Source organism: Idiotropiscis lumnitzeri, chromosome 18 (genome assembly GCF_059441095.1).
Source record: "Idiotropiscis lumnitzeri isolate Australia: NSW breed Sydney's pygmy pipehorse chromosome 18, RoL_Ilum_1.0, whole genome shotgun sequence".
In the NCBI taxonomy this organism is placed as follows: domain Eukaryota; kingdom Metazoa; phylum Chordata; class Actinopteri; order Syngnathiformes; family Syngnathidae; genus Idiotropiscis; species Idiotropiscis lumnitzeri.
The window spans coordinates 2,524,234-2,549,950 of NC_142408.1; the positions used below are offsets into that span (position 1 = coordinate 2,524,234).

The 25,717-nt window shown below is 41.5% G+C and overlaps 1 protein-coding gene across 6 annotated transcripts in view; it reads right to left on the bottom strand.

The window, feature by feature from the left end:
* Positions 1-25,717, bottom strand: part of tcf4 (transcription factor 4) — a 120,824-nt gene that overhangs the window by 21,781 nt on the left and 73,326 nt on the right. For all 6 annotated transcript variants that reach the window (XM_088281004.1, XM_088281008.1, XM_088281005.1 and 3 more), the window contains one exon: positions 9-114. In XM_088281004.1, coding sequence (XP_088137130.1) covers positions 9-114 — 106 coding nt within the window. The remainder of the gene's footprint in view (positions 1-8; positions 115-25,717) is intronic.

Below are 25,717 nucleotides of genomic sequence, written 5' to 3' on the forward strand. Positions count from 1 at the left end.
GAGTGTACCTGGCATAAAGAATGAGCTTGGGAAGCCAGAACTCGTCGGTTTGGAGTTGGGATATCCCGGTGAATCCCTGTTGTAGTCGGCTGTGCTGGCAGATGGCGCGTATACCTGCAACAACAACACACAAACATCTCAGAAAAAAAAAATGGCTGTCACACAGACGATAGGTCATTTCTATCGCCTCGTCATAAATACGCTTGTTCCTCAAGGGGGCGGGGCTTAGTGTAAGGTATTTTCCTGAGGCCTGGCCCCGTTATACCGAAAATACACTCAAGCCTTTATCTGCAGTCCATCAACGCATCCATTCATCAATTTTCCACAGCATTTCTCTTGTTCAGCGTGACAGAGAGAAGCCAAAAGTGAAAGGGACTTTTGGCCGCAAGGTGGATTACAACCTGGACTTCAGGCAACCACACCGATAAAAAAAAAAAAAACGACCGTTCACACACTGTGAGAACTACAATTGCACAATTTTCCGGCTGAATTTCATAAATTGACGAGATAAAGTGATAAAATTACTTTTAAATAAAGATAAAAAATAATATATAAAATAAATCATATCATAAACCATATTCTCTTAGCCTGATTCCATATGCTCATCATTTTCTTTCTGACTTTTATTTGAAAAATGCATTTTCATAACCTTCTTAAACCAAAATATACGTTAATATGATGATGAATAAATATAAAGCAATATTTACTGTGTAATAACAACAAAGCAAGAAACGGTTAACACTTAAAAAAATGTCGATATGTAAACAGTACAGTGAAGTAACTATTCTGCGAAGTCTTCTTGAGAAAAGCGCATAAGTGGGACGGATGTTTATATCTGCCAAGTTCTTTGGGCCGTACACCGAACACATCCACAGCAAAGAGCTCAGCCAAAATAGAGTGTTTAACTTATAGTTGGCTTGAAAATTCTCGCGACAATAACCACTCACTTGACCCGCCCGACCGACCCCACTAGCACAAACGAAAACGCTGCTTAACAAAGCAGTGGCAACACATTTTTCGGCTCTCCTCTGACTCAGGCCTGGTTTGATGTGCAAATGAGGAACAAAGCGGTGATTTTCTTCTCCGAGGGGGAGCGGCCGCATAGTAGTTTGACACCCAAAATGTGAGCCTCCATGCAAGACGTCGAGGCCTGTTATCACTCAAAACAGGTGACGTCCTTCCCCGCTCACACGGCGGCCACACGAGAAGACAAGCGGGGCTCCCTATTACATTCCTCCGTGTGTGTGTGTGTGTGTGTGTGTAGCGTGCAAACACTCAGCCATGACACTAGCTCGTGCCGGAGGATGACGCAAGCCCTGGAACAACTGGTAAAAAAAAAACTCTCCTCTCATAGTTCGCCCAGCCCCACATGATCCATTTGGAGGCGTGCGACAGCCAGATGTGCGCAGGTGTGTGGACGGACGAAACAAATAGCGCCGTTGAGTTATTAACATGTGATTTCGTTACGTGCGGTTGCGTCACAAGCCCTCTCGAGATGAAATTTGAAACATAAGCCTCTCTGGTGGAAGCAAAGGAACTAAGTGAGGATTAGTTCGACCCTGACACCCAATATAACAAGCTTCAATCATGGGTCAGGCATGGCCTTGACACATCGAGGTATTGCCAGCGAGCAAAGGGAAAGCAAGAAGGGAAGGAATGTCAAAACGGTGCTTGCGTATCGAGTTTCAAAAATCAGACACTGCAGAAAGTTTTAGCGTCAAATCTGACCACAAAATACATCAAAGATTGAAAAAACATAATAATAATAATTATTATTATACATATAAATAATTATGCAATAATAATAATTTATTAATTATTAATATTATTCATTTTAATATTACTATTATTATTATACATATAAATAATTATGTAATAATAACTATATTATTAATTATTATTATTATTATACATATAAATCATTATATTATTAATTATTAATATTATATATCTATATATATATATATATAATTTTAATATTGTTATTATTATTATTATTTAGTTGTGCATTTGGTGTCACATTTACAGTAATGACCATTCCAGTGAGTGAATGATTGTTGCTATTGTAAAATGTTCGAAACTCTTTTGATATTACAACAGGAGTGGCAAATATTACTTGAAAAATATGTACCTCGCTTTAGTTCCCATAAAAACGAATACAAACAAGTGATGTTTGAGAATCAAACTGCAGTTTATTCAATTGAACTTGGCGAACACTGCATAAGAAAACAAAAAGACCAAAAAAATCATTTGACTTTTGACTTACTTATTTTAATGTCTGTGGTGATAGGTGGACTGTTTCAAATAATTAGCAAGCTGCAAACAACAACCTAAAAGAAATAGACGGATAAAGACAGCTGGCGGAGCTTCTCCTGATTTTTTTTTTTTGCTTCCAACAATCAGACACACAAACAAACACACACATGCACGCACACACACGCACGTACACACATGCAGTCTGTAGTTGAGATTAGAGCTGAACTTGAATCCCCCAAACCCATTCCTCCTTTTCTCCGGTGAGTACTGAACTCTCTGATCATAAAACCACATTTATTGACACAAACGCCATTGGAAAAAAAGCACACGCACGGGGACATGTTTTTCCGGCGTTTAAAGTATTTGAATTTATGTCCCAGAGACATATTTTCCCATTGAATATGTTGTTTCAACTGGCGACGAAAGGATGTGATTTGTGTGTGTGAGTCGGACATACAGAAACAGGTGCAGAGTGTGTTCAAGTCGAAAGAATGCAAAGGGACTCAATAACAAACTCTTTTCCAACACACACGCGCACGCGTTCCCACAGTAAGCAGATCCGAAGGCAGTCAGAAAGCTCTTAACAGTGTTGTCACTTCTTTCACAACTGGTTAAACTTAAGACGTCAGGGATAAAAAAAAAAAAAAAAAAAAAAAAAAAAAAATCACAGAAACCTCAATGGAAACCAGTCAAAACAACAAAAATAGAAACGTAGACGCATTTATCACCAACCGTTACTTTTTAAATCCACTTCCATTATAATTCAGGATGTCAAATTGTGGCAGAGCAAATGTTGGGTTCTTAAATCTGACAATATTTAAAGAGCCACTCATTTATCGTTGAACATGTTCAGAGTGAGACCGAGAATTGTTTTCACTCGCTAACTAGCTAGCTAACTGGCTAGCTAACAAACTTGATTTTCTGCTCCTGACTGTGTAGTTGAGGGGTCTCCAAGTCCGGTCCAGCCCTGTTTTAGATGTTTTCCCGCTCCGACACCTGATTCAAACTTTCGGTATTTTCTGTTAACGATCCCGCATTTGAATCAGGTGTGTTGGAATTAGAGAAACATCTAAAAGAGGCTGGATAGGGACTCCCGAGGACAGAACTTGCGGACCCTTGAACTACACAGATAGTAGTGAGCTTGCTAGCTAGCTAGCTAGCACGTTAGCTAATTAAAACAATATGTTCAAATATGATAAAAATGATAGAAACCAACTTTCATATCCATTTATAAAGGATTAAAAAATCCATCGACAAATATTGTACGTAACCCAAAAGAGCCAGCGAACGGACTCACGACAGTTCAACCAGTTGCGCTCCCAACACGGCCCAAAACTTAATCGAACCCAGAGAAAGCAGCGTTCGCGCAACATCACAGATTGCATCAAAGCATCGCCCTCGGCAACGGCGGGAGAAAATAAAGACACATTCCGCTGAAAACTGATTCCTCATGGGGCTCAGACACACATCTCCAAGCAGCAGCTGTGTGCTCACTCATCTCCATCGCAGGTAAAAACCAAACATTTCGGCGTGGATGCCAACGAGTTTGCACCACAGTGACTGTCGTGGATGTGGATTGCAAAAGCAAACGTTTTAAATATTGGGGTTTTTTTTCCCCAAGAAACGACCATAAGATTCGCTATTTTACGTCCGAGCGGGACTGCCGGGATGTATAAGTCGAAATATTTCCCACTTGGAAGACGTCAAGGTTCAAAGTTCACGAACGAACGACGGAACTTGTCTCGTCACCTCAAAAGACACGTCTTGGGAATTACGGATATCTGAGAATGCCGAAGGAAAACTTGATTTATTCATTTACGTTTGACCAAATGGCTTATTTAGTTTTCCATCATTCGTAAAAATGTTGTCGTAAATAAAATGCTGACAAATATAGATAAGCTTTTTTTTTTTTTTTTATCCTTTTGATGAATATTTCAAAATCACAGCGACCACATTTCTTCATCTCGTTGATGTCACTGGACTTGACGTTACGCAACTTTGCTCAACATTGCAGTGGACTTTTCGGAGTTGGACGTCTGAAGTTTGTTTTCTGGAATGCAGCATTGTCTTCAAGTAACACTGTGTTTTCATTTTTCTTCCGAGTCCTACAAAATTCTTGCGAAAACACTAAATGTTGCAAGTGCGTGTTTGGACTGACTTAGATGTTCTCTTCTGTCGTTTTTTTTTTTTTTTTTTTCTCTTTCTGGATCCAATCTTTCTTGTCATCTTTGGATCGCAAATCTTTTTTTGTCATAAATACAGGAAATAAAAATGATTTTTTTAAAAAGAAAACCTAGTTAAACATACATTACCACAGACAGCACACTACATGGAAATCAGACATTTTTTTTGCCTTCGTAACCACCTTACTCGCCGACACACGCACACACTCACACAGTTTACCACGCTTCATCCAAAGCAGATGTGCTGGAATGTGAACACTCAAAGGAGCAGTCACGAAACCTCTTGACAGACACACACGCACACCCACGCACACACGCACACGCACAAAACAACACACAGCTCGCTGCACCTGTGCGGATCCCTTTTTTTTTTCTCCCCCTCTTTGTTTCCCTCTCTGCATCCTGCTGCCTGTCCTCTGCCTCTCACTTCTAAATGATTGCGTTCTTTCATCCCCCACAAACATTTCGGCACCACGGGCATACAAACAGTGGCCAGATCTCAATACAAGTGTATTCGTTTAACACACCATTTTTTTTTTCCTGTTGGCATGAGTACTTCAGGACACTGACCTGATCTGTCTACCTGTCTGATCCCCCCCCCCCAAGCATCATTCCGTACTCAGAACCAGACATGGTGAAGTGACTCAAACATGCCGCAGACAGATCAAACATATTTGAGCGAGGGAGGGGTGGGGGGGTCGGGCTTTTTCTGTTTTTTAGATGTATTTTTATAGAGGAGATCTGAGCCATGGTCTCAGAGCCCTCTGAAGGTTAATTATGTCCCTGATTCAAAACACATGGAAGGAAAAATTGTGTGTGTGTGCGCGCGTGTGCGTACGCGCACGTGTTTGTGAGAAAGCGGAAGGAAATCCCACCGAGCCGAGCCTTTTATTCTACCAACCTGCAATTGGGCTAATGTGAAGCAGATGTACACACCCGCACACACACCCGCACACACACACGCACGCACCCCGTGTGAGCATTGCTGCCTAATTGAGTCCATATGAAAAAGTCCAGCATGAGGAAGATTTTGGGGAAGAAAACGATACAAATAAACACACAAAGTAGAACGCGAGAGGGGAATTGAAGAACAAATGAATTCCTAAAAGCTTCAGAGGTGAAAAAGGAGAAATTAGTCAAAAATGAGGTGATAGGTGATTAAACAGGACAGGAAGCAATCAAAGACATTGAGGGGAAAAGACAAAAAAAAAAAACCTTCGTAGACTCACACATCTGCAAAAAATACGCGCGAGTAATTGAAAACATGCGCGGCGTTCCCACATACACACATTTACGTGCGCACATGCACACACACACACACATGCACGCTTTGTATCCCCCCTCTTCCTCTCTCCTCGTGGAGCTTCAGCTTCCTGTGGATTGATTAGAGCCCCCTATGTGGAGATAAGTAGACTCAGCATGCCGATATGCGTGTGTGTGTGAGCGTGCGTGTGTTTCTAAGCGTTCGGCACCTGTGACTGAAGTGGGGCGGGGGTGGGGGGGGGGGAGTTAGGCACAACACAGTAGGGGGGCAACAGAACAAGAGCAAAGGAGAAAGGTGTGACACACAAGTGAGAGTGAGCTGAGCGGAGCTGGCGACGTCATCCGGAGTCGACGTGTGTGCATGAGCGCGGTTCGAATTAGGTTTTAAGTTTCATGTTACATTCGACAGAGAGGGGGGGGACAAAAAACGCACGTTTCAGTTCGTCATAAGGAAACATCTTTCGGTGCATTCCTGTCTGCTGTCATCATCTTAACTCTTCCGCTTAGCTTAGCGCAGCTTCAAAAGATTTGCTCCATTGAAAATTTGGCCAAAGATGCCAATGTGCGTGTAAATACTCGAAATGGGGACCTAAATTCGAATTTACTTTACTGTCCGAACTTTTTGGGGGGTGTTTTGGCTCACTAACATTCATGGCGTGAAAACGTACAACACACCACAGCCAAAGGAAATTTTACTTTCACTGAAAAGCGAACCAACACAAGCAACGTGTTTGTCAAGGACCAAAAGGTCGCTTCTTCTCGCCTTCTCCGCTCGTCTCCTCCTCTCTCGCGAGGCGGCAGACTGTTTATCTATTATTTAGTGGCATTCTCCAGCACCACTAACCTATTTAGCAGCTCCTCTCAAAGTTATCCAAGTTCACCGTTGCACTGAGCATCAAGTGCAGAAACCTCCGCCGACAAAAAAGAAGAGTTTCAATCGCACATAAAATGTACAGTGTAAATATAGAGGTCTGTTTAATTTGATATATCCTGATATACAGTGTATGGAACAAAACAGAAATGAAAAAGTGGGACTAGTTGACGTGTGCGCTTATATTGAGGCCCATAAATGAATTCAAGATGGCTTTTTTTTTTTCCTTGTCAACCTCCGCAACATCAAAGCTTCAGACAGGAAATGACGTTGCACCGTTTAAAATGACCACTAATGACACACATGAGCTCCGGGAACAAGTGTGTGTTTTCTGCTGCCTTCTCGATATGTACTGTGGACGAACCGATGCTGATTTATGTCGTACTCGACCGGTCCCGAACGGGAAGTTTGCGCCACACCGACGCAGCGCACGCACAAAATGTTTCACCTGAGCCACGATTGGTCGTTAGCTGAGCCCTGAGCAACTGTGATGGCATTTTCAGTTCACAGCAAATGACAACATGGCCGCCCCCCCGACATGGTTGCAACGGGTGGATTTTGTTGTTTAACTCATATTCCACAAACAAATTCTTCATCAGAATGCTGCATTTTGACTCGCGGGCCTCTAAAGAACATTTTATTGTTCCGAAAATTTTGGGGTTGACTTCCCCTTTAATATGTTTTCTCTGAAGGACATCCACCCATCCATTTATTGTGTGTGCGTGATATCACAGGCTTTTTTTTTCTCCAGGAAATTGAGAGGTCTGATCTCAACACACACACACACACCCCCACGCACCCCCACACACACACACATGATTACAAAAGCGGGGAATACGAAGGCTCATAGTGAACATAATGCAACTTTCTTATACCTCCCCTGACACAGGAAATAGCCGGGCCGGTCTGGGACTGTGTGCGTTGGGGTGTGTGTGTGTGTGTGTGTATGTGTGTGAGCGTCTGAGGAGCCAAATACCCATCACTTGAAGGAAATAACGAATCACACTGTGGCTCAGTGCAGGTTCTCCCATAAACATGGCAAATATATTCATATTTAATATTCATATTAAATGTATATGTTTAATTTAATATGATTAGGTGAATTTGGGTTGAGCTTCATCGTCCTGTTTTTTTTTTTTTGTTCCAAATGATAAATATGAACATGTGTGTGTAACTGCTCTTCCACATCTGGGTGTGTGTGTGTGTCTGAATGCCTTCTCCATCTGTGCGGGTGAGTAACGAGGTGGTTTTGCATGTCTGCTAGCACACATGAGAAACCTTGCTGACTGTGCGTGTGTGGAGCCTTGTTTTTTTTTTTTTAGGTTTTGTTTTTGTCTGCGTTTGTGAATGCTGCTTTTCGGACAAGAGAGGGGGAAAAAAAAAAAAAAACCTTCTCCACAGGTGACGGCTCTTTACAAGTCTCTTCCATACTCATTTTATTAGGCTCCCATTTTCCTTTCAACCACCAGGACTTTTTTTTGGCAAAGGAATCACACGGACGTTTTCTTTTTTTTCCACTTCTGTTTCACCAATTTCCTTTGATTTAATCACTGCCACATGCTGATGACTGCCAGCCACTGTTAGCAGGAAACTTGCTCAAACACACACACACACACACACACACACACACACGGAGTAAAGGCTAGTATATTTCATACTCCGCCAACACTACCGGCAGGTGGTTTTATCACTATGACTATGCTTGATACACACAGGCGCGCATCAGGGCCAAAGGTTCGGGGTGTTTGTGACGTGGGGGATCAAGAGTTCACCACATGTGTGACTCCCGCCCCTTTAAAAATAGCCAAGAAGACATCTGGCCCAGTTTGGAGGAATTTTTTTCCTCCTCCGGATCTTGACCTCATAAATAGCAAAATTCAAGTAAGGAAAAGAAAATTTGGCCTCAAATAGACAAGACCACACAGGGAAAGTGTAATGAGAGAGAGAGAGAGAGAGAGAGAGAGGGCGAGCGAGCGAGAGAGAGAGCGAGAGAGAGAGAAAGAGAGAGAGCGAGGGCGAGTAGAGAGAGAGAGAGAGAGAGAGAGAGAGAGAGAGAGAGGGCGAGCGAGAGAGAGAGAGAGAGAGAGAGAGAGAGAAGTGGAGAGAGAGAGAAAGCGAGAGAGGGTGAGTGAGAGAGAGCGAGAGAGAGAGAGGGAGAGACCTTGACACAGTCCTCGCAATATGCTGTCAACCCAAAAATCAAACAATTTGAATGATTTCAATCAAGCGTCTGCAATGGTGTTCCTCGAGGGCCGATTTCTCTCAGCAGCAACCACGATTCAGAAGATGGATAACAATCCCGATCGTTTGAATCAGGCGCGTCCGAGGAGAACATGCATGCAAACGACACGGAGGGAAGATTCGAAGCACTGTGAACAAACGGGCGAACCACGTGTCCAACGTGCCTCCTGATGTCAATTAATATTCAGCATCTTGCTCAAGGTTACTTCCACGTGAGACGCGAGTAAAAGGTCAAACGCGATGGATAAAACTATGCCTCCCTGCTTCACTTAACTGCGCCGGCATTAAGGTCAAAACAACACGCAGAGATGCGGCATATTATGCAGGATCGGAACAACACAGCATTTGCGATATGAACAGTTACAGTAATTATTATTATCGGCGATTAAGAACAAGCGGAAGAAACAAACACTTCAATGGCGGTTGAAATTTTGCTCATAATCTGGAAATGTTCGTTTGGTGCAAACACAGCACAGCTCATCAGCCATGCTTCATTTATTCAAACCCATATTTACCATAAGACGGAATTCACTGTCATAAGAGGGTGTGCACACTTCTGCAACCACATCATTTGACTTTTTTTTTTTGTACTTCCCATCTTATAAATATTTAGACAATTTTGTAATGATCTTTGTCAGTTTTTTTTTTTTTTTTTTTTCAATATCTCGGAAGCCCGATATTTGAACATGGGTGTGTAGACTTTTTCTCTCCATGTATATAAATCACATGAGCTATTAAGTTTGCATGGAGATTGACTTGGCCAGTCTGGAAAAAATAAAAACAATTCAAGTTTCAAACTTCTTTTCCAGCTCTGACACTGTGATCCAATGCTCGTGTTTTGCGTGATTCACACATTTCGTATCTTCTACTTCAACCACACGCTTGTCTTTTTACGCTCGCTACGATGCTTTCACGACAAAACGCAATCTGAAACCGATTGTCGACATTCATCCCCATTTAAATGTATTGAAATAAATCTGTGCAACAGGTCCAGATGTTAAATAAAAATGGTGGCAATTGTCCTGAAATCCAATCACAAAGCCAGTTGCGGGGCATGCGGCCAATGAGAACGCAGCACTGCTGTCAGGGCGAGAGGAAGCCCGTGGGAGGCAGCGTGCACGCAAACTCATTCACATTCACACAAAAAAAAAAAACAATGCGCTGCAGCTTGCCAGGAACTTTGCAATTTCTTCACTGATGGAATAAGATTCTCTAGAGTGCCGAGATTATTTTCTTATAACAAGATTCTTCCGTCGTGTCTTTAAAATGTCGAAATGAAAAGCGCTCATCCGTGAACGCCAACTCCAAAGGTTTACGTAGTAGAACGTGACCGGTGTCACTGGAGTCGGGAGAACATTGTTGCCAAGGCAACATGCTGGCAGGCAACCGACTCACAGCCAAATGCTAAGATGGCGGCCGCCACGTCAATTATTGAGGAGAGTGCAGAAGGAGAGTTGGGGACACAGCGAGCGGAACCCTCAGATGCCGGGTCACACTGAACCCATTGCCATAGTGATGCAGACTGGCAACACGTGCCCTACTCGCGTTCGCCATGGCAACCATAGCATTCGCGACACATACCAGATGCCACACGCACACACACACGAAGACGGCTCGCAAAATACAATTTGCAAAAAAGGTTGATTTCGACCAAAGCTCCTTTTTTTTTTTTTCTTCAATGATGTCATGCTTTTAGTCAGTACACAATGTCTTTACTTTTTGCACGGCGAGCAGGAGAGAGTGTGCTAAAGTGATAAACATATCAACATACGTGAATACATTTAATCCTTCATCTCCAGCATTTCGGCTTGTCGGGATTTTAACCCCTGACCTCTTGATGTTGAGAGAGCCCGCGCAGCTATTTGCTCATCCGGCCGGCTGCTGGGTTACATCACTGGATGTGTTCATAGCCCGTTCATGATTCATTTCAAAAGAACTGCTGCTCACTTTAATGGTGATGACAGAACGACAGAAAGACTTAAAGCTCAAGACCGCTCATGCTGGCCGGCCCCGGACTGGAGCATTCATCATATGTGTCAGAAGCAATAAAAAAAATTTAAAAAAAAAAAAGCATATGGAATGTCGTTGGGCACATAAAATCCAAGACTACACATGTGAAGCAACACTCTGTTTCTATTGTTTGTGAATGAAGAACAGTACGTTTGTTGTTTTGAGCAATGCCCTGAAAAACCAAACAACTTTAGATAAAAAAAAAAAAAATCATTTTTATTAATAACTAAATAACGAAATAAATAAATAAATTTAGATCGTATTCAAGAATCCCAGAAAGCTATTAGAACAGTCTTTGAATTAAATATACATCATATTTGGTGATTTTGCATCAAGATATTGTCAGTTACAAGCTTTGCAAAAAATAGTCGTTGAAAAATGTGATTATCACGATTAATCATGGAATTTTTTGCGATTAATTTGTTAAAAAAAATTTATTACTTGACAGCACTAATGTGTATATATATATATATATTTTTTTTTTTAAATTTTATTTTATTTTAATGCAAGAAGAAGAAAACTGTGCGAATTTTCTTTCCCCAATTTCTGGTCACTCCAAGCTACGTTAACCTGGAAATCAGCATTTTAAAAAAAAATTCAAAAAATCTCCGCAAGCTGCAGTATGCTTCGACGACCGCTATGAAAACCTTAATAGCCAACACATGGAAGCGCACTGGCTGCCAGCAACACAATCAGGATTACATTATTAGGCCCACACTGGAATAACAAAGGAACCAGATCAAAGCGCTTATTAGTGCAACACTTTGGAGCTGCGGCATTTGTCTTTATTTCCTTTCTCTTCATGTCTTTCTTTCGAGCCCCGACCTCGACACGCATGTCGCCACATGTCGGAAGCACCTGTCTGACGGTCGACTAAAACGACATTGCCGTCCCATTCCAGTGCGCCGCAGCGTGTTACAGTTTTGTTGTTTTTGTTTCAAGTGTGACAGCTGTCCAGTGATTATCTGCGAGCTCTCGAACTGCCACAGCACGACTGACCCATTAAACACACCCACAAACACAAAAACACACAGACGTATGCTCCACAAAACAATAAGCGGAGCGTTTTCCACGTCGGCAATAAATGGCGGCAATGTTTTACGCGTGCGTGCGTGCTTGCGCGTGTCGTTGTCCGCAAAGTCCACGCTGTAAACAACACAAAGAGACACCCGTAGCTACGCTTTGTTCTTGAGCCAAAAATGTGAACTGACTTAAGCGTGCTTCACCGCAGCAAAGCTTGTGCTTAGTACATATATGAGCATCGGGTCCACGCATTCTTCTCTGTTCAATGGCAGTCTGACAATGCTGCGGGGAAAATTAAAGCGTTAACTCAAGCTTTATCAACAAAAAAAAAATAATTTTTTTAAATAATCACGGGATTAAATATTTTAAACTCTGTTTTGTTTCCGTCACAAATAATTTGCATCACTTCAAATAGTGTACCATATTACGTGTGCATCAAAACACCGTGCTCGAGTTACCACTCAGCTTTGCAAACTAACACTGCTGTAGTGTTAGTTTCGATCGTATTCAAGGATCAAAGAAAGCTATTAGAACAGTCGTTGATTTGAAATTCGCTTCAAATGTGGTCATTTTACGTTCATTGAAGTAGATATCTTTTTCAAACTTCACAAAAAAACGCTAGTTGAAAAATGCGATTAATCGCAATTAATTACGGATTTTTTTTTGGCGATTAGTTAGTTAAAAAATGTAATTGCTTAAGCACTAAATAAAATATGCGATTCAAGTATTATTTTGACGAACATGCTCAAGAAAAAAGAAGTTTATTCAGGTGCAATATTTTAACTGCTAGCACATTCATTAAAAAAATAAAATGGTATGCAAAAAAAAAAAAACATTTAAAGGGAAATGAGTTCAGCATTCAAACAAATCTCCTCTATTGATGACAATGTTCAATTAATTTCCAATAAATTTTTATACATCGTTGACAATATTAAACCAGTTTAAAAAGGTTTTCGCAATGGAGTCCACGAGTCCCAAAATGTCCTAAATTCAGATTTTGCCATTTTAGGAAATGAGGCCAAATCAGCACGGATAAGCAGCGCTCGATTGATGGATGACGTCAATCTCAATCATGTGCAGGAATGCGAGTAGAGATGGAACAGAAAATGGACATTTGAACAAATAATGATTTACGTAAAAAAAAAAAAAAAAAAAAGAGGCAGTAAAAATAAAAACAATTCAATTTTCTAGCATTAAAACGTAACCTTTACATCGGGTGGACGTGAATATGTTTGCCCACTGCATACGGGTTCACCAAACTGTATTCAGGCCAGTGGAGCCGTGATTGAGCAGGTAAATGCAGGTGTGACGACATGCACAGCGGCTGGCACGCTGCTTTGTAACTTGATGGTCTGTACGCGTCGACAGTCAACCAACCGAATAAATGAACCGTCATCATCATCTGCTTCGACTGTTGCCTGTCTCGGTCTGCCAGCTGACCTTGATTTTCAGCGCTTTGAGGGAGCTGGCAGGCCCTCAGTCAGTCGCTGGGTATCAAACCCGTCTCACGCAGCAAAAGATTGGGGTCTCATTGGACAGTGGAAGGTGGAAATTCCCAACTATCCCAAGAATGCCGCGCTATTCTGCAACGCAACTCGATTCCGAACGTTTACGCTCATGCGCCTGCATTCAAATGTATGCGTGTGCGTGTGTGTGTGTGTGTGCATGCCACACATCGTTTGGCGGTAGTGACCTTACACGTTAAAGTCAAGGGGTTTAAAAAGAAAAAGGTGAGCAGAACGTTGGCTCCAAAAACGCAACCTGCACACAGCAGACAATGCAGAGTAGCTCAAAATGCAGTTCATTTATTTTCACCCCCCGAAAAAATAGCCAGCGCTAATAAAAAGAATCGTCATCAGAATCATGAAAATAAAAATAAAAAATAAAAAATAAATAAATCAAATATTAACAAAATATTAATAGATGCATTAATTTACTGGTTTTCAAGCAAGTTCAAATTGAGAGGAAAGAAAAAAAAAAACGATTTAACAAAAAGTGTCATTATCTCTGACATCACAAGCCAGTCTGACATTCATATTTGACAATTATGTCACTAATGATCTTCTAATGACCCTTTCATCAACATTACTAATAATGAGAGGAGAAAAAAATCACTGGGGAGGGAAGAAATGTCTCATCCATCCAAGCATAACTATTGAATAATCACCTGATCTGTTTGCTCACTTTTTTCCCAAACTAGAACAAAACAAAAAAAAGATGGAATGCCAGAGAATTAGAACAAATGAAATAAATCTTTTTGAATATATTCAAAACACATTTGTACTTTATGCCACCGTCTGTATCAGCAGCATCGCTGTCAGATAATCTGATGGAGAAGGATTACTGTCTAAGACAGGGCAGTGTGGATACACACACACACACACACACACTACAAAACAAACCGTAAAGACACCAGCACAAACCGAAAGGAACCAGCTGATAAAACTCAAGACTGAATTTACATCACACACACACACACACACCGCCGTAAAAAAGAAGTCTAGTATGTTTTACACACACACGCAAACTACTGATAACTTTATGTACAAACACACAAACATAAATGTATATACACGTTGGCACGAAGCAATTTTCTGTCTGTGGTAGCAAAGCAAGGTCAAAGGTCATTACTGTTGTCCGTGGATTATTCCATTTTGGCCTGGTATATTTAGGAGGGGGGTTTAATTAGACATATACACACTCTTCAAAGGGGAATTTTTAGAGTGGTACACTCAGTACAAGGGAGGCAGATGGAGTCAGAGGTGTGCAAACACGCACACACACACACACGCACACACACGCACGCACAAATGTTTCTATTTATAAAGTCTGCATAACATGCTGTGCTCTAATTCCACACAGGATGTCCACAAAGATGACGAGCACGTGCGCACGCACATGCACGCGCAAACTCAATCGCGTGAAATAATTAAAAGGCCTGAACACGATAAGCACTTGAGGAAAAAAATGAATGGATTGATATCATGATCAATATGAGATATTTGCCTAAAGGCCCAAATGGGAAGCGTTTCAAAGGCCTGCTTTCCTTTTAATTTCAATTTCAAATATGATTTTACTGGTTTGTGAGTTGATGTCTCGTGATTCAGTTCATCCACCGACGGAATAAAAAGGAATTAAATCATCTGGTTTGGCCTTGACCTCTGGCGGAAGAAGCACATTGGACGAAAGGAGTCAAATTAGCTCAAATGTTAGCTAAGATTAGCAGATAAATGCTTTTGCATTAGGTAGATGTTCTAGATAATTCCAGGTAACCGATTTGAAATGAATAAAAAAAAAATTAAAAATGACAAAATTGAAAGGAAAAAAAAATCAATTTGATGATTAAAAAAAAGAAGACAGCCAGATAATGAATTTAGTCAGGAAATTTCAGGCGCGCAACATGGAAAGTGAAAGTGCGAAAAAGTGCTTTTTTTTTTTTTTTTTTTTTGCTGTAGCAGCACAGTGACAGCGGACTGCAGATTTTGGCAGGCTGTTTCGGGACCCTCCTAATTAAAACTTACTGAATATTCAAATGTGCTGTTAGCATAACAATAGCCGGCTGGCCGGCCCGCTTTTAAATGAGACCTTTTGTTTTAGCCCAGCTTTCTGTTGCCTCATTAAGCTGCTGGAGCTTAAGTTAGCGAGCTGACAGCCGCTAACCGAAGCGCAGGCCTCGGCCCTCGCCCTCCTCTTCTCCTCCTGGCCTCCCCCCCCCACCCCCCCATGCACACTCCCATGCCAAAAGCCCCAGTTCCAGCTTTTCAGTGTTTGGTCTCTGCGGGCCCGGCTCGCGGCTGCTGCAGCACATCCGTCCAGGCATTTCTGCCTCTGCTCTCAAACGCCGACAACTCCGGCCCACTCCCCCCCCCCAATCCCCCCTCTCTCTCCTACACAACACACACACTACAGAGTAGCCTCCACACTAACCACCCTGTGCCCAAAACCCAAAGTCGGCCTTGCGAAAACCCCCAAATACAGGACGCGAGAAGACAAACAACATTTGGTTATCACAGTGTTTCTCTCTCTGATTCGTGTGTTTCGCTTTTTGCCAACAGACATGGAGTGTAAACAAGCTGTGATACAGACAGCGAGAGTGAGACAGCGCAGGAGGGGGGGGGGGGCGGTTGTAGTGTGGATAGAAAGGAGCTTGGCACCGGATCAAGACCGTCGGCACAATGTGCCATCCAACAGCCAGCCACCAAACAAAGCGCTGCCACACCGAGCCCTGTGGCAGCGCCGAGCTTGGAGCGCTCCGAAAACCGAGAGAGGTCGGTGAGATAAAAAAAAAAAGGAGGCTGGGAGCTGAAAGGAGGAAGAGGGTATTCAAAATAATAATAATAAATTAGGAGACTTTGGGAACCGCGGCCCGTCGTTGACGATGGCTTGATGGAGGCCGAAGACATGCCAGGCGTCAAGCATGCAGAGGCCGAGTGTTGGGGAGTGTTTCTACAAACGGAGGCTTTGTGGAACCCCGCTGAATTCACTCTCTACACGCTGGGCAATGAAAATAAGATAATATATTTTCTTTTTTTTTTAAATACACAGCAAAACAGCTCACCTAAATGACAGAAAATTGGTCACCCATGTAAAACCAACGTCATGTATATTTGCTAAATATATTTAACGCGTAGCATAAAACACATTATATCTGCTTTTTTTTTTTTTTGCTTTATTAAATAAAGTCCTAATTTTAATTTTGTTTTGGTCTGACATCTCCGCTGGTCCTTTAATCGTGTCATTACAATGCAAATTTTAACATCGCGATTATTTTTTTTTGATGAATGATTTTGAACGGTTCGGTCACGCAAAGCAATGCAGAGAACAATTTCCTTCCTTTCGACATGAAAAGTGGCGGTCGGAAGTGGGATAAAATGCAGATGGATCTGAGGGGAGCGAACACTTGCCTGGCAGGTGAATCTGCAGAGAATTAGAACCTTCCATCTTAATTTACACCTTGCACCTTTGCAGACATTTGGGCTCCATTCAAGAAACTCGTGAAAGACATCAAATCCCCGCTCGATTTGTGCCCTGTTCCGAAGGTCTGAGCACGAACACCCCCCCCCCCCCTCGCCCCCTCCCGCTCTAAATCGCCCCCCCCATCCACTTGCTGAGGGGTCAAGAAGGGAGTTTGACAGGTTCATTAGAAAGCAAACACCTCGTAACTTTTTTTATTGTCTTTTTATTTGGGGGGGGACAAAATTTAAAATATAAAAATTGCAAAAACGTTATGTTTATTTGTTATAAAAAAAAATTCAACAAAATACAGCTGAACAAATAACTGCACACTGGCATCATTACAGCGATGACAATTATTTTTAAATGGTGTGCACTATATTTATTTATTTAATATGTTTTTTTTTTTTTTTTGAGGCAATGCAAAAATGTAAAATTAAACTAGTGCATTTAGAACCCGGACTGAGATTGTCTTTTATGCGCAAAAAATCCTTTCATATTTATTCCCAATTTTAGGAAAAGGAAATTAAAAAAAATGACACATTTTACACGCACGTGACAGCAACAAACGCAATGCGTGTTCCCTAATAAGGCTCTTATCTATTTGACGTGCACGTCAATTTGGATAATTTGAAATAAATGATGGCGAGAGAGAAGGGAAATAAATCTGAGCGCTGGATTACTCCGGTTGCGAGCTTTGAACGCAAAACTGCTAAATGATCAGGAGCAATCGCACGCACAGCAAACCCGCTGCATTTTGTCTCCCGTCCCATGCCTTCCGTGTCACGCGCGCACGCACATCCGCACGCACGCGCGCACACTTGAACGTGTCCCAATCCCACAGAGAAGGCCAGCGAGAAGTGATTGTCGCACCTTGACGCGCACGAAGTTGGAGCGCGAACTCAACACAACACTTTCCATTCACACCTCATCCCTTCTTCCTCCTTAGATGCTCACATAGAAGTAAAAAAAAAAAAAAGGAGAAGACAGAAGAGCGCTTACCGCTTTGCCGTTGTAGTAGTACATCAGTGAGCTGCCTGTCATCCCCGGGATGGTGTACGCACAATACATCGTTCCTGTCCTCCGCGGAAACAAGAAAAAAATCGACTTCTCCCCTCTCTACCTCTGCGTTTCTTTCCGGTTTGCACGCTGTCTATCTCTCTCTATTTTTTCTTTTTTGTTTAACTCGTCCTTGATCGGCGGCTGCCTTCACGCCTTCTCCACCCGAGCCTTTTTTTTTTTCCCCTGTGAGGCGCGCTAACTTTTCTCGCTCAGTTGTTATGATGTCAAACTCTTTTCCGCTCCGCTCGCGTGTCCCTGCCTGCGCGCTTTTTTTTCGGCCGACAATTCCTTCAGTTGCATTTTCCCATATGGCCGAGCCGAAGCGCGTGGAATATGCAAAGTGGGCAGGGAGAGAGAGCGCCGAGTGCCCCTCCCCTCTGCCGCTACCGCTACATTCGGCGACGTCGCTTCCCGCCCTCCTCCCCCATCCGGCAGGCGCGCACACGGGAGGAAACGCGAGACGGGAGGGACGTGCACGCGGATACTCGCGGGCACGCGCGCAGTTGCCTCCACTCTTTCAACTTTCCACAGCGAAAATCTGGAAAGCACCACCTCGCAAGACCCCGCCCGCGCCCCCCCCCCACCTCCTCCCGACTCGCGCGCCGTCGCCTTTGAAGTGAGCCGTTCACTTTTTCCACTCTCGCCGTCTGCCTCCCTCCTCTTCTTCTCTCACGTTCTCCCTTCATTTCTTTCTCTTCCATCACCTTCTTCCCTTTCACCGACAGTAATCGCCACTTGTTTTTCTTTGCCCTCTCCTCACGCTTCCGCCATAAATCCATTTTTACCTCCTCCCGTTTCACTCTAAATCTCATCCATTGCCGTCATTTATTTGTTTCGTCCTCAATTCCACCCCATTAAGTTTTCAAATATGAAATACTACATTTAAAGTCTATTGGAAATTGTTTCTATTTGGTTACTAATGTGAAAATTGAAATTAAAAACAAATATTCAGTTCTAATTTCTAATAATTGGAATTATTGCTTCCTTTCAATAAAAAATAGAACCAAGAAATTATTTCAAGAGCTATTTTCCAGATTTGCAACATAATTATAGAATATGTCAGTATTTTGTGACCTAGCTTCTATGTAAATTCGGATCATAATATAAATATACATCAATTTAATGTTCATGTTTTCAACAGGAATCATCAGACTTTTAACAAGACCAAATAATCTCGTAATCGACATTCGACCGTAGCGCCAATACAGCGCCTTTAAAGTTCATTTGGATTTTTATTCAAAATATGACCATCATTTTTGGGGATTATGTCACAACATCATACCTTTATTAATTGTCATTTAAAAGGTTTTTTAATGATCATTGGTTCATTTAAATTTAAACGTGTGACTTGTAAGAATTATAATGTTACTTAAAATTGTGCCGAATTTTTATAAAGGTATTATGATGGCCGCAGTTTGACCCTGGAACATATTATTATTTCTGATCATATTTCCTATGTCTGTTATGATCTTCTTACCATTAATATATTAACAAGTGCCATGAAATATCCATGGCCGGATGGGTAATGCCACAAGGATTCAGCCCTAAAATGTAGTTCTGATGGTTTTTGAGTTGAATCTGTTTGGAAAAAAGAAACGTTCGCTTTAGATTGACGCCAATGAAGATTTTTGCTTATTCAAATCGTGTTTATTAATCCGACAGACGGACGAGCAGTGAAGGGTCCATCCTGTCTCGTTGAATATCATCCGGCCGAGGTGGACTGTGATTAATAGGAAAAAGGTGCGGTTGTTGACTTTTGAGGAATTAGCGACAAAATCTATTCAAATGAATTCACTGCGAGGAAGAAATACTCCAAACCAGATTCAATAATGCCATTGGGGATGTGAAACGCCATCTGTTTCAGTTTATTTATTAAATGATTGTTTTCGTCGATGACACATCGAGATTGTTTTGCATGACCTCTTATTTTACTTGAACAACTAAGACAAACATTGCGTGTAAAAGGATATTTACAACACGCTTAAGTTTAATTTCCATTGGTCAGATGTTTTTGTGATAATTAAAGGGAGACTTTATGTTAAGATTCCACCGAAAGTCTGATTGACGTTCAGGGTTGTCATTCCAAAATTTACAACAACAGAAAGCAGGCCGATCCTGAATCATCGTTATCGTTTTCTCTTTGTGAAACTTGAGGGATCTGCACATATATTTTCCCGCTAAAATTTTGCTTGTCTGAGAATAATGAAAAGAAAAATGAAAGCTGACTTATTGCGGTTTATGTGAATGCTATTGAAAATTCGAGGAGGTTCATCTTTTTTGGACTGAATCGATTGTACATTTAGGCCAAGTAAATGCGTTTACAATTATTTTATATATATATATATATATATATATATATATATATATATATATATATGAAGTAATAATAATAATAAATAAAATTAAAAAAATAATAATAAAATTCAACCCGGATCTAGATGAAAGGGCCACATACGGCCCTAGAGCCGCAGGTTGTAGACCTCTTTACTAGTCACACTGAAACAAATGAAAAAAAATAAAATAAAAAAATAAAATGGGTCATTTGTTCATGGCATTTGCACACCCTTCATTTTCACACACCTTGTTAGTTTTGGAAATTCGTAATTCTTGTTTCAAAATTGGCATCAAGTTGAAAACGAATGAAAACGCTCTTCTGAGCCGTACAGGACAGTTTACAACACAGGCTCTCCTCAATTTTTTTTACTCTCCCTTCATAGTCTTGATATTATTAGCTTTTTTTTTTTTCCATGTCCAATCAGTCTCCGTTTCGTTCCAAATGCCTCTGAGAAGCTGATGATGTGCATCAGATGCACCGATTTCAAATGGAGCTTCAGGGACTTGTGCAAATGGGAAAAGATTGTCTACAATAAAGCAGCAGATGCCTTCTACACTACCTATGCTATTATCCTACCTACATGCACCAAGTTGTAAAATCAATGTATCCTACTGGGCCGCCATACACGCTTTTCTCCAAACGTTCCCAAAGGAGGCCCATGGAATCCAAATCCCATTATGTGGCACTGGTTTCATCTCAGTCACCTCCCTAGCGAACAGAACGCTGATGGCATCCTTTTGACTTCACCCGAAATGTGGCAAAGGAGCCACATCAGAGACGGCTTCGACACAGAAAACGAGTGGGTTTTGCCGACCGAAGACATTAAGAATATAAAAAAAAAAAAATGGAGACAAACACAAGACAGATGTACTTGCAGTCACCACAACAGACAAGGCAGCATATTAGTCTCCCGAAATTTCATTTTAATATTATCATCACTCATCCTATTAGAACAAATAGTAGACTCCAAAACAAGCTAGCAGACCTCCCAAACCCCTCTTGCTCTCCTTCTCTGTCACTCACGCTCTCTATCGCTTCCCCTCTCCTTCCTTTGGCTTTAATTTGATTAAAAAGCGAGCTGCAGGAAGGGGAGGGAGGGCTGATGCACATCTAATAAGTGGACCATCTGTCTGCAGCACTGGCAGCCTCCCAGCATTGTACCCAACCAGACTGAATGGGAAATGAAGAGCGAGAGATGGAGGGAGGGAGGAATGAAGATCAAGGGGAAAAGTAGATAGAACCCAAATTAAAAAAAAAAAAAAAGTGAGCCGGTTGAGGAAAAATAAGCAGAGGCACATTTTCAATTTTGCCTAACAGCCACATGGCCAACAAACTGCACGCGCAATGACGAAGACTGAAGAGGAGACAAACGAGAAGGGCAAAGAGACAAAAAAAAAAAAAAAAAAAAAAACGGGGAGGAGGGAGGGCAGCAGTAAAAAGAGGAGGAATGAGAATGAAACAAAAACAGTCAATGAAGGGAGGGAGCCAGAAAGAAGTTTGAGAAGAGAAGAATTGTAAATGGTCAGAGATGACGGAATGAAACGATTGCTGAATAACTACGGGGAAAATGAAGCGAAACACGAAGGAGTAAGAAGCCCAGAAAGTTGAAATGTGAATGACGAGCAGATGCGGAGACGCAAACGGGACAACCAGCGACAAGTAAAGGAAGTCCTCAAACTGACTTCCGCCCCCCCCCATCCCAATCCCACTTTGATTCCTGCTGTGCTGTCCCACCCTTCCCTTCTTAATCCCTCTTGAACGTTGTTGTGCGCTTCCTCAAAACGTGCTCGTCTGCTTCCCTCTCACTCCTTTCAAGATCTGCTTCCCGAGCTTCCTCTCATCGTCCGTCTGTCTTCTTCTCGCTTCCAATTCCAGCATCTTCCGCTTTTACTCACTCTTCCTCGCCATTGGGTCATTACGGCCCCCAAATGCACTCTCTTCCTCCTCGCACACATGAAGACAAATAAATTGAGCTGGACTGGCCTTGTTTAGAAGAAAAGGAGAGAAAGCGGACTTTCACAGGCACGTGCACAGATCGACCACTAGGGTGCTCGAGCACCAGCCCGCTATCCGTTCAGCGATAGGTCGAAATAAAATAGAAATAAACAGTTTCTCCGCCACCAATTGTACCTTCATATGGTCGCTATGGAAACGTAACAGACATCACAGAACAACTATAACGCGCATGAACGAGCGACACAAAAAAAGTGGTATTTTCTAGATCAGGTGTGGGCAAACTACGGCCCGGGGGCCACATGTGGCCCGTTTATCGTTTTAATCCGGCCCGCCGAACTTGATAAAAAATTAAATAAAGAAACAGGGTTAATGTTTTATTTTCTAAATACTGTCGTTTTAATTTGGCAGCTTGACATGCGTCAATAGAGCATCATAGATGGAATGTAAAAATATTTTTTCAGCCTCAAATTTGAAATAAAGCGTGATTATAGCAATTCTTTTTTATTTTTTTTCATCCGTGCAGCCCACCGCGTCCCGATGGTTGTGGATCACACAGCTAGAGGGCACATGTCATCCCAGGACGAACCCCGCGTCACATACGCCAGTCCGTCATTACAATCTGAAGATGTCTCGGTATGCCGCTTAACTTTGCCGTTTGTCGCAACTTGGTGGCGCTAACAGGCTCACTCGAGCTGTCAGGTTGTCACCAGAAATCCAATGCTGTATGTTAATGAGGTTCTCCCCGAAGCTATAAATAAACAAGAGTTGTTCCATTAAAGGCACATAATAATACCAACAAATCATTGTCGCGTAATTAATGAAGTATTTACAAGTAGGAAAATTGTGTGTATAACACCATTAAGTAAGAGTCCATATTTTATTTTTTTTTTTTTAGTAGCGCTCGCATGTCAATGGATGACATTAATTGGTGGCGGAATGATGTCTGACATTGCAAAAGCGGAATGACGTTCACGTCCTGTAAAAGATGAAGAGACGGAACCACCGACAGAAGAATGTGTTTTGCTTTTGCTCGCTCCACAGTAATCAGACTTAAAAATAACCTCAGCTAATTTTCCTGGAAATCGAAACTGAACCGAGTGGAAGAGAGTACACAAAGTGTTTGGAGAGGGCGTGTATGTGTGTCTGTGAAGTGAGTCTTTGAGAGTCTCAATAAAGTGTTTGTGTGCGTGTGTGGCATCCATCGGAAAACTCAGTAAGCGCCGAGCCGAGCGAGAGAGAGAGAGAGAGAGAGAGAGAGAGGCAAACGCACGCTGCTGCACGCTAATTATGTATGCATGATTTAATCTGCAACTCAATAATATGCAAATATATTCATATGTTAGTTTCTTAATTAAAAATGCAAAGCAGCCCTTATGGTGATTTTTCTGTGATTTTCCTTTCAGCCTAACAAACGGAACATTTTGAGAAATTCTACAAACTGGAGGGGAAATGCTATGGTGGGAGCAAAATGAAAAAAACAAACAAAAAAAACACAACTTCCTGTAGTGACTTGTTGAATGAGAGGAAATGAACGCCGAAACGCGCATGCGTCCATTTTAATGAGAGTAGATGCATGACACCGAAAAGTGATCAGGAGAAAGTTTTCTCTACTTTTAAACCCAAATTGCAAGACAATAAAACTTAATGAAACCAAAATTTTTTGGGGAATGTATGTATTTATTTTATTTATTTATTTTTTTTTTTCCTGGACGTTTTTACTTATATTTTAAAAATATTAAAAAAAAATATTCCATATAAAATATATTCATATATATATATATATATATATATATATATATATTTTTTTTTATTTTATTTTATTTATTTATTTATTTTTTTTTTTTTTTTTAATTTATTTTTTTTTTACATGAGATTTCATGCCAAGACAAAATCATCTCCTTTTAGGGGCAGATGTGCCTCACGCAGTGAGCAAGCCCCTCATCCCCTTCCCACATCCTGCCGGCCCAATGGCGAGCCCCGCTTTCATTCGAACGACAACCAGCGAGGCTGGAACTCATGGGAGTGTTCCCATTGACTATTGGCTGTTTCTCTTCCGCCTCACTTGGCGCCGAATATTTGCGGCAGCCGGCTGCTCGCTTCTTCTAATGGAGCGAGAATCCGTAAGTGTGGAAAAGCAGCAATCAAGCCGTTTTGCGGCACGTTGCGAAACACGACCGCCACGACTGCCCCACCAACAACTTCAAGATGCAATTACGTCCGTGTCGTTTGTTAGAAGCTAATATTGGTATAATTCTCATTGAAAGTCATCACTCCCGCGCGCGCACACCTAAAGTGAGCGCCGAGAGACATTCAATTGCGTTGCTGTTGAAAGCACCGTTTCATCACAGGAATACACTTGTCAATTATGTGGCAGATAACACTGGAAAAACACAAATAACCTCGACCTCCACTTCCACAGCGGTGACTATAATGCATATTATTATAGCATTATTATGATAAAAAAAAATAAAAAAGTAATTCAATTTCACACTTTATGAGTTGCCCGGCGCTCCAGAGACGGAATTATTTGTACACAATACATTAAAAAAAGCACATTTTCCATCGTGTGTCCCTTTTAAAACAGTCAAACCTCAGAGGACTAACTAACAATCTGTTCTGAGAAAATGATCAACCTCTGATTTTTGCCAAAAGAAATAAAAAATAAAATAAAATAAAGCATTCCAGGGTCAAACGGTCACCATCATAAAACGTTGATGAGCTGCACGGCTATTTGTAAGTAATTCTTAAACATTTGTGACTGTCATCCACGCGTCCAATAAAGATTATCAATGTCAAAGTTGTAATGTTGCCGTGATTTATGTTGCCGGTGTGGCACGCGGCCCATTTTGTAATGCTCGGAACTTTTTAACCACTATTGCGTGAAAAAAAACAAAAAACATCTGTGCTTTCATTTTCTACGTACATTCTCCTCATGAACGGAGCCAATCCCAGCTGATTTTGGGCGGGAGGCGGTTTCAACCCGGGACGAGCACAAACTCACATTTCCACCTACGAATAATTTTGAGACTTCACTTAAGCTACGAGGAATTTATAATGACCTAATTACGAAAAATGTACCTTCAAAATTTTATTAATCTTTTTACATTTTTTGTGTGTCCAATTTTAGAATAAAATTTGCCTATTATAACTTAAAAAAAACCCAAAACATTCCAATACTGACGAGCCACTGCCGCGTGAGACTCAAACATTTCTACGAGGAGACATGAGTTGTAAACATCGTCAACTGCTTAACAAGTGCCGCAAATGATCTCATGTTTTTTTTTTCTCCTCGGATCACAAATTCTCGAAAACAGCTTTTGACAGCTTGTCATGTTAAGATCACAGAGCAATTAGCTGTCAGCAGGCAACACTCGCGGGTGTTGAGCGCAAGGTAACTGATCATCAGGATAATCAACGGAAAAGGGAGAAGAACAAAGCTTTTCAGAATTTGTGGAAAATTGAAATGGGTGCTAAGTTGTTAGCCAAATCATGCTGCCCAATAATACAAGTCATAACGTTTTTTTTTAATATATTGGAAAGAAGACAATAGATGTGTTGGGTTCA